This window comes from Erythranthe guttata, chromosome 7, assembly GCF_056151865.1.
Source record: "Erythranthe guttata isolate IM_541 chromosome 7, IM_541, whole genome shotgun sequence".
Classification (NCBI taxonomy): Eukaryota; Viridiplantae; Streptophyta; class Magnoliopsida; order Lamiales; family Phrymaceae; genus Erythranthe; species Erythranthe guttata.
This window is the reverse complement of record NC_142539.1, coordinates 232,715-244,533: the sequence shown is the minus strand read 5'-3', so window position 1 is coordinate 244,533 and position 11,819 is coordinate 232,715. Positions and strand designations below refer to the sequence as shown.

The following is an 11,819-nucleotide window of genomic DNA, read 5'->3' as shown; positions in this document are numbered from 1 at the left end:
CTTATAACTTTTTTACCCCTTCCAAATAAATCCGAATATTCCTTGCCCCGCAAGTCCTCCGGTTCAAATAGGTAAATTGGTCATTTTGCAAAGTTACGAACGTTCTCCAATTGTCCTACTCAAATAAATTGATAAAATCAATCAACAAAATAATTTAAAAATTGCCATGTACACAACACAAGAAATGCAATAACCTTTGAATGTAATAACAGAGAGATACAAAATAAACAACTGTACTAATATTACTATGTACACACCAATGTCCAGACAATTTACTTGCAAGAAAAAACAGAGCTCCGAAAAGAATGGGCAGAAAACCACAATGGCAAAACCGAAGAATGCTTCACCGAATACATCTCCATCCAAACCCGACTCCTTCGTTGATACACAAGCACCTGCTTATGTGTCGCAAGAAAAACACACTCGTTCGTCTGGCTTATCGGAAAGACACCTGGCACCATCCCTCTAATGCACCGCAGGCTCACCCTATCAACCATGCACCACTCCCCCACCCGATAATCACCCCCAACCATAACCCAAATACTCATCCACACATCCGATATCTCAACAACCGACAATCTCCCCTCACACTCCAACAAATAAATCCGAATATTCCTTGCCTCGCAAGTCACCTCACTAGGCAGCTCGATTTTCCCCCAAATCTCGGTACCCAAATCAAGAACCATAACCGAGGAGCAACTCGCGGTCAGCCAATGCAACGCACCGTTCACGAACACAGCTTGGTTCCGGTTCATATGGGTAAAATTGTCATTTTGCAAAGTCACAAACTTACTCCACTTGTTCGAATCGGAATCGAACACCATACATGTAAAAGTCCTCCCTGGCCTATGCCCGAACGAGCGGTGGTACCCTGCCAATACAACGTTGTACGTCTGCGTATATATATCACAAGCTAATCCGACTAAAGTAGCTTCACCGTCGGGGTAGAATCGAGAAAAAGGCCGCTCTCGGGTTTTCGGGAGCAATCGATACTCTTTAGTCATCGGATTGCATACGTAATAAACACCTTTATCAGGTATGCTGGAGCAGCACAACAATCCATTACAAGAAGATCTGATTTTGACTCTATCGTTTACAAAATCCAAGGAAAATTCAGACACGCCCTTGGAATTATCGACAAGAATCAAACTTGGTTTCGAATTTAGAGTGGGGTCGTTGATTTCTACAAGGACCATAGGGTTTCGAATGGAAACCTCGTTGTATCGATTTGTGAAGTATTTGTCGGAAATTAGGTTGTACCATGATTTGGAGACACATTTGGTTCTGAATAAGGATTTGATGGGCAATCGTGCCAGAATCTGGATTATGACTTCGTCGGGGAAGAACCCATCTTTTGAATCGAACGAATTCATCATGTAATAATAATAATTCACGGAATTGAGGGATTAAATAATCAAGAAATACTTACTAATTCAAATCCGAACAAGCGAAATTTCTTCATGAAATAAATCTTCTGTTCTTTCCCTTTTACTTTCGGATTAATTATCGCGTTTAATTGGGAATAAAAATGCCATCTTTTGTTGAGCTTGAGCATATAGTGTAAGAAATGGGCTTGGGCTTGGGCCCGATTAGAGAAGGCCCGAAATTTGGAGAAGGAAAAAATGTTTTCTCTCTCACAATTATTTAAACAATTAACTTTTTTTTGGTCAAAATCAACTTTTTTTAAACATTAAAAAAGTCATAATCACTTTTGAAAAGCGCAAACAACAGCTGAATGGAATAAACCAAACCACACAAGTGATTATAGATTAGCTTTACGGAACCTACGCAATATATATATAATATATATACTTGCTTCCCATGCATACAACAAAAACACTCTCGAATTATCAAAAAAAAAAAAAAACAAAAACACTCTCACCTCTACTTTTATTACATTCTTAATACTCGATTTCCACTACACTACTTAGCTTTCAGCATTCCCTTCTTTCTTGTACTACCAACTTCGGCTCTTCCTGCATTTTCCAAAAGATCCTAAATTATAAAATAAAAAATATATAAAAAACAAAAAAAAGGATTAATGAAGTAGAGAATTTTTTTTCGTTAAAAAATCGTACCCCGAAAGAGACAATCCATTTTCCATTGACCCATTCTTGATGTGGCCTCAAACTTCTATGCTCGAGTATAATTTCTTCATTTGTTGTCCAGAAATACACAGAGTATTTTAAATCATCGAGAACTTTGGAAATAAGGCCCACCCACCATCCCTCATTGTACCACGCATCAACTTTCTCGAGCATTTTGTAACGATCAACACGTGTGATTTCAGGGGGACAAGGCCTAATATACGAAGCAAATGCCTTCTCTCGTAGCAGTTCGGTTTCATCCTCTGTTTTCAGTGTCTTATACTCGACCAAAAACGTGTCATTACACAAGGAGCCGATTATTACAGCAGTGTACCATGAACCCTGGTAACCTTCTTCGTCACTTTTGACCTCCACAGTCATACCATTCCAGAAAGTTGGCTCCCATGCATTCCCACTATGTTTCCTCTTCAATTTTCCCTTTCTCGATTTCAAATTCTCATCAGCTAAATTTACCTGCAATTGATATTCCAACGAATTTTACTTTTCATCTCAAAATTACTTCCATTATTTAGTTTCAAATGTAATCGACAAGTCCTCAAGCATTTTGGTTATAAGCGTGCTTTTTTGTTTTTGCCCACATTTTGTTTTTGGCCTACACACATGTTTTCCTCATTAGGCCATTCACAATTGAGTATTCTAAAACGAGTCCTCCATATATTATTTTATTTTCGAGACTCGTCTAGAAACCAACTTTAATATCAAAGAGTGAAGTACTCTGTTGAATAGAGACTCGATCGTTATGATTTTTCCTAGAGTTTTCTTTTAAGTCGTCACAAAAATTTGGTAAAAATATTTAAGAAACATTAGTCCGCATTACGCCCCATTTTCAGCAAACTGAACTCCAAAATCGATAAAAATAACCATAATTAATTAAAGCAAGAAAAAAAAATATTGCATACCTTAGAGGCTGCAAGCCACTTATCATCAACCCAATCTTGATGAAGCCTCAACTTGCAATGTTCGAACACCATTTCTTCTTCCATGTTCGTAAAGCGAACCATGTATTTACAAGCATTGAAAACTTGGACAATGTAGCCTTCCCACCAACCATCGTTATACCAAGCATCGACCCTTTCGAGAAAGTCATAGGGTTTGACCTGTTGGATAACAGGGGGACAAGGTCTAATGCAAGAAACATCCACTTCTTCTTTGAGAAGTTCCGTCTTGTCCTCTGTTTTTAACGTCCGATACTCCACCAAGAACTTGCTATTATTTCCTAGGGTTTTACCAATAACTGCAGTAAACCAAGAACCTCGAAAACCTTCCTCGTCACTTTTGACCTCCACCAACATCCCTTCGTTGAATTTCGCCTCGGGTGCTTTTCTACTACACTTTATCTTGAGTACTAGACCCCTCGACTTCACTTGTGAATCTGATGACTTGTTCTGCAATTTCACATATTTCAAGATTATATATCCCCATTCGAAATTCAGAAACTACTTTTGTATAAAACGGAGAATGTTGTACGACTAAGGAATTCGATCTAAAAATATATCACGCGAGCCTCTTTCTTTTGCTTCTGTGAAGATTAAACCAGTATATACAGAAACTAAAAATCAAGAAATTAATTACAATCAGATCATTGCATCAGTCTAATATAAAATCTACGCGATAGCTAGCTTCAAATGAATTCGATTAAAGAAAGGCACGTTTTCAGTAATAAACAACACAAATATTGAACATAGAAAGAACAAACAACATAGAAAACACACACACACGCACACACCTGCTGCAATACTTGTTGAAGACGAAAAGGTGGGGCCCACGAACCGTCGATCCACTCCCTAACAGCTCTCAGCTCCCACTGTTCCATCTCCGCAAGAGAGCCCTCGTCAAACGACACCGTATACCTCGAACACTCCAGTATCTCCACAACTTTCCCTCTCCTCCAACCCATTCTCTCTCTACAAAAACCCTCCACCGATTCCCCTACTTTTAAGTACCTGTGTATCTCCGGCGGCTGAGCCGGCCTGATATCGCCGGGACTGACGTAAGCCCTCCGCAGAGGCGACTCGGGATCCTCCGCACTCTCTCTTAAGGTATCGAATTGCACGAAGATTTTGGTGGTGGAGGAGCGGAGGAAGGTGGCGGTGTACCATATTACGCCGTCGTTTTGCATCCGGACCTCGATTTTGGCACCTTTGTTGAGTAATTCAGATGACATTTTCAGCTGCATGTACTAGAGCCTCAGTGTGCGGAAAGGATTTAAGAGAGAGAGTGAGCCCTAGAGAGAGAAAGTGAAGGTGGTGGCTATGGCGAGAGATAAAGGTGGTACAGTACAGTATTGAAATTGTACTATGCAATAATTAATTGTATTTCCGCATATTATTTAATTTTTAACATATCTTTTTAGTAAGTCTAATTAATCGAAGAGTAATTAACAATTAAAAACAATATATATGTTTATATCAATACATCATTAATTAATTAAATAATATATATAGGTATTTTTTGCAAAGGGTTTTGAAAATTAATTATGATTTTCCTTTTTCTTCTTATAATCAATTGTTTTCATATTTGCAACACTAGAAATTCTATTTATTAAGACAATTTATATATTTCACCAACAATTAGTTAAAAAATTAAAGTTTTTATTACAACTACAACTAGAAATTATATATTTAAATTTGATTTTTCATGTTATTTACATTAAAAATCAGTAGATATTTCAAGATTTACTTATAAAAACGATTAAATTATTTTTGAAGAGTGAAATAAAATACAACTTGTTATAGGAGAATTATGTTGGAAAATATAATTATCCAAACAAAGATTACATGATCAACCTCAACTACATTTCCACAAACGGATTCCACCTCATTTCTCCGGCAGTCACCGCCGCCGGAGAACTGGTGGTGCCGCCTAAAAAAACCAACGGAAAAACTCTTAAGAAAGACTTCATCGACGTGTCGAAAGAGGGTGATTCGACAAGTAAGCATGAATAAGAGCAAGAGCTTCATTAGGCTTGTTTAGAGGTACAAGATGACCTGCTCCTCTTATTGTCACTAATGTCAACCCTTGATACTCTACCACCCTCCCTGCCACCTGTAATTATGACATCATCATTACTTTAAAAACATTTAATAAATATTTTTATTTGCTTCAATTCATATAATGCATGTGATTGAAAATTGAAATAAAATAAAATAAAACCTGATTATTGTAGAACCAAGAAGTCCATGGTTTCTTGATAGTCAATCCCATTGCTTCTACGCAGTATCGTGTTCCTATAACCGGTACTCTACCATCTGCATCTCCACTGTTACGCAAACGAAATATTAACGACAATTTTTTAGTATTAAAATTCGATGCAGAGGGCAAAATTGGAATTTCGAGGGCGTACCTATACATCCAAATCTTGAGGCCTCCTTTGATGAGTTTTTTGTATATAGGCAAGACGGAAAATACAGTGTAGTTGTACGTTCTAAACACCGAATCGCTACAATATAAAATTTCAGACAGTTTGTAAATAAATGATATGTAATAACACTATCGCAATATGTAAATTTAGTCTCGTAATAGCGAAGCTCACTTGCAAACGGTCCATTTCACGCGACCACTCGTCACATGTAGAGCTTTTTGAACTTCGATCTTGTTGAAGTATGCTTCTGCGTATTTAGAGTAGCAGGGGTCGTAGCCCCCCGGGCCCACTTTCATTCTTCCCCACATTCGACTCGTTTGTGCCTAAATGTAAGAAATCAAACATAGAGCACCGCATTTTTTAATAGTTCCAGGGGTATTATGGTAATTTTACTATCGTTTAATAAAAAAAAAAAATCCATAAAATAGCTAGAGACAGCTAAAAAATACTACCTTAGTATTTGAGAAGTCGTTTTTTTCGGTGGCAATATCATAGGTGAACGACGAGGTAGTGTTGAGACGACACGAAGGGGCGTATATATTGTATATATCAATCTCCTTGTATCGATTAAATACTATAGTCATTGCATTTACGCATGCAGTGGACCAATTCTCGATCTTGAAATCGCACGATTTTACTGCGTTATCATAATCTTGATCTGATATAACTGAATGGCTCCAAGCATACTCGAGCAATCCCTTGTAATCGAAGTAATCATTGGTTTCGGGATTTCCTACCTTCAAATTAAATGTTAAATGATTTAATTTATTTCATGCAAACTGCGAATTGGATAAAATATTTACGGAGGGATGCAAGTAAGTACTATGAAGCCTTTGAGGTTGATGTAAGGATACTTATTTCTGTTATTGTTTCTGTCATAAATGAGTTCGGCGAGCTGAGGTACGTAATGACCTACAAAACCGAGAGAGAATCATCGTTAACTTTAATTAATCGGACAACGATTTTTTTTTAATTGTGAACGAAAAAAAATGATTAACCTGCATAACTCTCTCCTGAAATGAAAAAATCATGATTCTTGAAATGTGGGAATTTTTTCAGCCAATTTACCAAAAAATTGTAAGTGTCCTCAGCTGTAGATTAGAAAATAAAATGAAATAGTTGGTATATATAAAATGAATAATGGTAGCACTATATGAACGGCGGATATTACCGACGAATTCGTCGTCTATAAGGGCGAAATCGGAAGAGGTGTTGGTGTATGAGAATCCAACTCCAATTGGAGATTCCACAAACAGCAAATTTGCCTCTGCAATATTAACAAATCTTTAAATTATTAAACATATTTCAAGGGATAATTTATTAAAAAAAAAAGAAAAAAAAAAGGGACCTTTATTCCAAGAATGGGGATTAAATTCAAGATTAGCTCCATTTTTACCAACCCTGAGAGGACCCAACTCCACAGCTGCTCCATAACCAATTGATGAGCAACCAGGCCCTTAATTAATAATTACCACAAAAGAAAGAACACATTAATTAATTAATTATTCAATAAATAAATAAATAAATATAGATATGTATGTAAGTATATATGTACCTCCATTGAGCCAGAGGAGTAGAGGGTTGTTGATTGGTTGAGATTGAGCTGGAAAGAACCAATAGAAAAGGGCTCTGCCATGAGATTCATTAACTGTAATGTAACCTGAGAACTGTGATATATTCTTATTAATTGGTTGACCTGCTAATTTTATTACTCTATCATATTCATATTCATATTTATATCCAATATTTTCCCCATTAATGCAGCATCTATTTAATGCTACCACAAAAACAAACATAAATAACAACATAGTATTACTACTTCTCTTGTCAATTAACTACACTTTCAGATTCCATTCTTCTTTACTTCACACTCATATATATATATATATATATATATATCACTGTCTCTGTGTGTGTGTGTGTGTGTGTGTGTGTTTGAGTGTGTGAGAGAGAGAGAGTGAAAGGATAGAGATAGAGATAAGCAGTAGTCCAAGAATACAAAGATGTTACTTTTTCAAGGTGGAAGGAATTTGGAAGGAAGTGAAGAAAACATTATTGAGGTTTTGTTTATTATTATTGCATGTTTGAATTTTTCATGCTTATGATATTTATATTTATATATAAATAAATAAATGGACTGCAAACCTTGTACTAAAAACCAAATAACTTGTGGTGGACCACGTGGGATTGTTTATCCTGTCAAATATTATTTTTTTCTCATCAATAATAAATACATAACATAACAGTTAATAAATTGCACATTCAAAGTTTAATCGAAAAGGTAGTATTGAAATTAGACTTCATTTATTTACACAAATCCAAATATAATAAATAAAACAAAAGTGTGAAGATTACAAATTCATACATGTAGTAAAGGAAGTTGTGCTTATTTGTGGATCACCTTTGCAGTAATATCTTTCTTCTTCTTACTCCATTTAAATAGGGTCAAGAACCAATTCATCATCAGACTCAGTACTAGGTTTTATTTTCTTCGTAAACAAAAACGGTCTGAGAATAAATCTTGAGAAACGGCTCAACGGGTCCTGAGGCCCTTCCATTTCGTAATGCCCAAATCGCCAATCGCGTGCAGTATAAGGCCTCATTATCGGTTTATCTAGCCCTCCTATAAATACCGAGATATTAAGACAACAAAAATAATGTAATAATAATTATTTAAAAAACTATTGAGGATCAATAATTACCAGCATACATGAGACCACGTTTATCAACTGCACGATAAAATGGTCTCGTTTTTCCCTCTTTAGCAGCCATTTTGAGTTCATTCCACGCTTGAGCTCTATCTGACCGTGTTATTTCACCCGTTTTTACTACCTGCAATTTTCAATCTCGGTAATTATTATTGTTTTTACGAAAAATAAATTAATGAATTGTTACCTTCGAGAACAAATTATATGAGGGTCTCGGAATTCGGGCAAGATTATTCGATCGGTCAACTGAAACGAGCCCAAACTTAGGACCATATCCATCAGCCCATTCCCAATTATCAGATATTGTCCAGAAAAGATAACCAAGAATCGGTACACCCTAAATAAACAACCAAATTTAGGTCTATATTATTATTAGCACAAAAACAACAATGAAGTTAAATAATAAAATTAAAAATAAAAAATAAAAATAAAATAAAAAAAGAACCTTGCTCATTGCTGCATAAGTTGCCAATAAATGTTCCAAAATATACGGCCGCCTGATCAAATCCGTCTCATCAGAAACACCATTTTCCGTAATTATAAACGGCAACCCTAAATGTTTGTATCTATCGTGAAAATGTAGTAAAACGCGGTACAATCCATCTGGATAAACACCACGTCCAGATTCACTGTACTCGTCGGTTTCTACTAGCTTCAATCCAGCACCAGAAAGCACTTCCTGCACAAAAGCATTCCAAAATTTAATATTTAAATCCAAGAAAATATTAAACCATGTTTTAATTAATATTAAAAGGAGAAAAAAAAAGGTACAAAACCTGTCCGTAGTAATTAATCCCAATATAATCCAACTTTTCGGAAATACTATCCATAAAAGGAAACATAGTCAACGAATTAGATACTGACACAGCAGCTATATCGAATATTCCATAAGGTCTCATAAAGGGGACGTGGTGTGCTACACCAACGATCGCAGTCGAAATTTCACTGAACCAAAAATAAATAAATAAATATTATCAAGATATTTGTAACATAGGATTAATTAATTTAAAAAAAAAAAAAAGATACCTTTTGTCATGGATATAATCATAGGCCATGGAGTGTGCAATAGTTATCCAATTCATGGTCTGGTTGAAGACGCCAGTTGGCAGTGCTGACGTGGCAGCCTCGAGCATGTCGGGGTTGCCACCTGGCCATGCACCAGCACAATAAGTGAGCATGCAAAAAATGTGTGGCTCGTTGAAAGTCACCCAATAGTCCACCAAATCCGATACACAGTCCACGACAAGTCTGTAATATAAATTAATAAAATAAATCAATTGCAACAAGAGGCACTTCAAAAATAATAATAATAATTAATTTGACAAGAAAGGAGAATTAACCTGGTAAATTCCATAAAATAATCGACGGTTTTCTCTACCTTCCACCCTCCATACTCAGCCGCCCATGGCGGCAAAGAGTGATGGAAGAGTGTAAGCATTACTTTCATTCCGTACGAGTGGACTTTGTTGATGATCCATTTATATCGCTCTAGTGCTGCAAAGTTGATCTAAACAAAGAACGTAGTCATAATATAGTTGTTATAAATTATAATAGAAAAGGTAGAGAAAGCCAGCCATACTGCCATACAGTTTTATTACAGAATAGCCAGAATAAGAGGTATAAATAGGACGGAAACGGATCTAAATTAGCACTTTCGGAAAAAAAATCATTTTAGGTGAAAAAAGTAATTCCAATTATGTCCCAAAATAATTCGGAAAAATTGTAAAAAACGGATTTTTCGGAAATTTGAATGAAAAAACTTGTTCCAAAAGCGAAAATTCCGGACATAATCGGCGAAATTCGGAATTTTCGTAAATTATAATTCAGAAAAAAATCGAAAAAATACAGAAATCGGAATGAAAAATATTGTTCCATAATCGGAAATATTCGGATCGAAATCGGCGGAATTCAGATATTCCGTTTCAATTTGCACCCCTAGGCAGAATAGTAGGACATAATATATAGAGATACAACACACACAAAAATCTACTAACATAGATAGAGAAAAATTACCTAATAAAATAGACTCCTATTCTAAGACAATAAATACCTAAATATTCAAACAATAATGAAAAAAGTTTGAGTATCACGTCGATAGCAACGACAAAAGAATAGTCCTAATAACACCACAATTCATATTGCTAATCCTCCATATAGAATCTGTCTTTAAGAAATATGCATTACTTACGGTGTCTCTTTGACCGTTAATTGGCTCGTCGGGCATTATTCTTGTCCAATCGATCCCCATTCGGAAGACTTGAATTCCGGTATCTTTAGCCAACTTTAGCTCTGTATCAGGATCCGACCAAAATCTCAGCCTCTCTTCCCTATTAAAAAAAATGCATTTTCCCGTTAGATTTAATGCAATTTTATATTTAATTCAATAATGTTAGAAATTTATTTACGGGTGTGGAACATTATGCCAAGATGCAACAGAGTGATGACATTCTTCGATCGGGTTAGGTTCTTCATCAATTTCTTCGTATTTTTCATATCCTCGTATTTTGGCTTCCATGGCTATTCTGAGCTGCTTCTTTCTCTTGAAGCTCTTGTTGGCTTCTCTATCTGGCGGCGGACGCGGTGGTGGTGGTGGCGCCGCTGGCTGAGAACCACCGTCAGCTCCGGCGGAGGCAAGAATTGCATCGGCTGATTCGGTGGTGCCACCAGCTATTTGGGAGTCTGGATGGTCACAAGGTGTTTGTTCAGCAAACTGAAGCCAAGCATCATTCAGCCTGTCTTCTACATGTGCTGGTGCTGTAGCTAATCCGAAAAAAAACCCCTTTTCTCCTTCTATTTAATTTATATATAAAAAAAAAAAAAGATTAAATTAAACATATATTTATTCATATGCTTTGGTACAACATCATTAATTAATCTCACCCAACGTACAGCCCTTATTTTAAAGCATGAAATCATCAAAACAAAATCAAATCTTAAATTACATCAACAAAATTTCAGTTTCCCGGTAAAATTGCATCGTTCAATTGAATATTAATTGGCGAAGAGAATCCCTAAATGCAGAGTTGAAGATAAGCAGCATTACCGGAGGTAGGATTAGTGTTGAATTGGGCGAGAACATCGGCGGAATCGTCGACGGGGGAGTCAAACGGCGTTAGATTGTTCCGTTTGAAGCGAGAGAATGAGAAGGCGTTGGCCGCGACGGTGACGGAGGCTAAGGCTCCGGCAAGTTTGGTTGCCGTTACGATTAGCGTGGCCAGTGTCATTTTGGTGAATATTTCCAAAAGCAGAACGGGTAGCGTAAGATATTTGAGGTGATGAGAGCCGACACGTGTCGGACACCTGAACCGAATCTCCGGGAAATAAAATAATGAGATTCCAGGTACAACACTTGCTGCATGTAGTATTATATCTCTATAATAATAAAATAATTATTATGTTATTATTATATGAATAAAAAAAGTTGATGGCCCATAATTAAATTGAAATTGATAAATTGGATCTACCTTTGCAATTGGGTATTTCGAATGAAAAGCCTAATATAATTTGGGTTGGGCCTTTAGCCCTTGATCCATAAATGTTAGAAGTCAAAATCAAAATTTTATTGCATTTGTTTCTCAAATAAATAATGTCATTTATTTTCGCTGCTAAGAATATAATTAGGAAGCCCAAGTATCGAAGATA

At 36.2% G+C, this 11,819-nt stretch overlaps 4 protein-coding genes across 5 annotated transcripts; all 4 read right to left on the bottom strand.

Annotated features, from left to right (window-relative positions):
- Positions 1 to 169: 169 nt before the first annotated feature.
- Positions 170 to 1,421, bottom strand: LOC105962800 (F-box family protein). Its single transcript, XM_012987126.2, has one exon. It carries the CDS (start codon positions 1,374 to 1,376, stop codon positions 273 to 275), a length of 1,104 nt encoding a protein of 367 aa, XP_012842580.2. The 5' UTR covers positions 1,377 to 1,421; the 3' UTR covers positions 170 to 272.
- A 320-nt stretch (positions 1,422 to 1,741) lies between these two features.
- LOC105962803 (agenet domain-containing protein) lies at positions 1,742 to 4,430 on the bottom strand. Of its 2 annotated transcripts, none has more exons than XM_012987131.2 (4): positions 3,835 to 4,430; positions 3,008 to 3,493; positions 2,079 to 2,561; positions 1,742 to 1,976 (listed from the first exon to the last, which is right to left on the bottom strand). In XM_012987131.2, exons 1-4 carry the CDS (start codon positions 4,282 to 4,284, stop codon positions 1,935 to 1,937), a joined length of 1,461 nt encoding a protein of 486 aa, XP_012842585.2. In that variant the 5' UTR covers positions 4,285 to 4,430; the 3' UTR covers positions 1,742 to 1,934. The 2 variants fall into 2 exon arrangements, with proteins under 2 accessions (XP_012842585.2, XP_088676578.1); XM_088820452.1 differs by having other exon boundaries at positions 1,742 to 1,995; positions 3,835 to 4,399.
- A 352-nt stretch (positions 4,431 to 4,782) lies between these two features.
- On the bottom strand, positions 4,783 to 7,506 carry SCPL33 (serine carboxypeptidase-like 33). Its single transcript, XM_088820446.1, has 10 exons — positions 7,025 to 7,506; positions 6,818 to 6,925; positions 6,641 to 6,736; positions 6,468 to 6,560; positions 6,293 to 6,381; positions 5,922 to 6,206; positions 5,641 to 5,792; positions 5,452 to 5,547; positions 5,262 to 5,367; positions 4,783 to 5,153 (listed from the first exon to the last, which is right to left on the bottom strand). The coding sequence occupies exons 1-10, from the start codon at positions 7,275 to 7,277 to the stop codon at positions 5,007 to 5,009; spliced, it is 1,425 nt and encodes a 474-aa protein (XP_088676572.1). The 5' UTR covers positions 7,278 to 7,506; the 3' UTR covers positions 4,783 to 5,006.
- A 204-nt stretch (positions 7,507 to 7,710) lies between these two features.
- Positions 7,711 to 11,526, bottom strand: SFR2 (Glycosyl hydrolase superfamily protein). The gene is made up of 10 exons (XM_012987135.2): positions 11,221 to 11,526; positions 10,583 to 10,967; positions 10,366 to 10,504; positions 9,518 to 9,684; positions 9,204 to 9,425; positions 8,954 to 9,122; positions 8,623 to 8,856; positions 8,365 to 8,514; positions 8,172 to 8,301; positions 7,711 to 8,092 (listed from the first exon to the last, which is right to left on the bottom strand). The coding sequence occupies exons 1-10, from the start codon at positions 11,399 to 11,401 to the stop codon at positions 7,905 to 7,907; spliced, it is 1,965 nt and encodes a 654-aa protein (XP_012842589.2). The 5' UTR covers positions 11,402 to 11,526; the 3' UTR covers positions 7,711 to 7,904.
- Positions 11,527 to 11,819: the final 293 nt, after the last annotated feature.

Coding starts and splice junctions, on each gene's coding strand:
- SCPL33 (XM_088820446.1), bottom strand. CDS start 7,277: ATGTTGTTATTTATGTTTGTTTTTGTGGTAGCATTAAATAGATGCTGC. Junction 5,368..5,451: donor CTCAAGATTTGGATGTATAG/GTACGCCCTCGA, acceptor TTTGCGTAACAG/TGGAGATGCAGATGGTAGAG. Junction 5,154..5,261: donor CTTGGTTCTACAATAATCAG/GTTTTATTTTAT, acceptor TCATAATTACAG/GTGGCAGGGAGGGTGGTAGA.
- LOC105962803 (XM_088820452.1), bottom strand. CDS start 4,284: ATGCAGCTGAAAATGTCATCTGAATTACTCAACAAAGGTGCCAAAATC. Junction 3,494..3,834: donor TTCAACAAGTATTGCAGCAG/GTGTGTGCGTGT, acceptor GTGAAATTGCAG/AACAAGTCATCAGATTCACA. Junction 2,562..3,007: donor AGTGGCTTGCAGCCTCTAAG/GTATGCAATATT, acceptor TATCAATTGCAG/GTAAATTTAGCTGATGAGAA.
- SFR2 (XM_012987135.2), bottom strand. CDS start 11,401: ATGACACTGGCCACGCTAATCGTAACGGCAACCAAACTTGCCGGAGCC. Junction 10,968..11,220: donor CAACACTAATCCTACCTCCG/GTAATGCTGCTT, acceptor TAAATTAAATAG/AAGGAGAAAAGGGGTTTTTT. Junction 9,426..9,517: donor TATTTTATGGAATTTACCAG/GTTAATTCTCCT, acceptor TTTATATTACAG/ACTTGTCGTGGACTGTGTAT.
- LOC105962800 (XM_012987126.2), bottom strand. CDS start 1,376: ATGATGAATTCGTTCGATTCAAAAGATGGGTTCTTCCCCGACGAAGTC.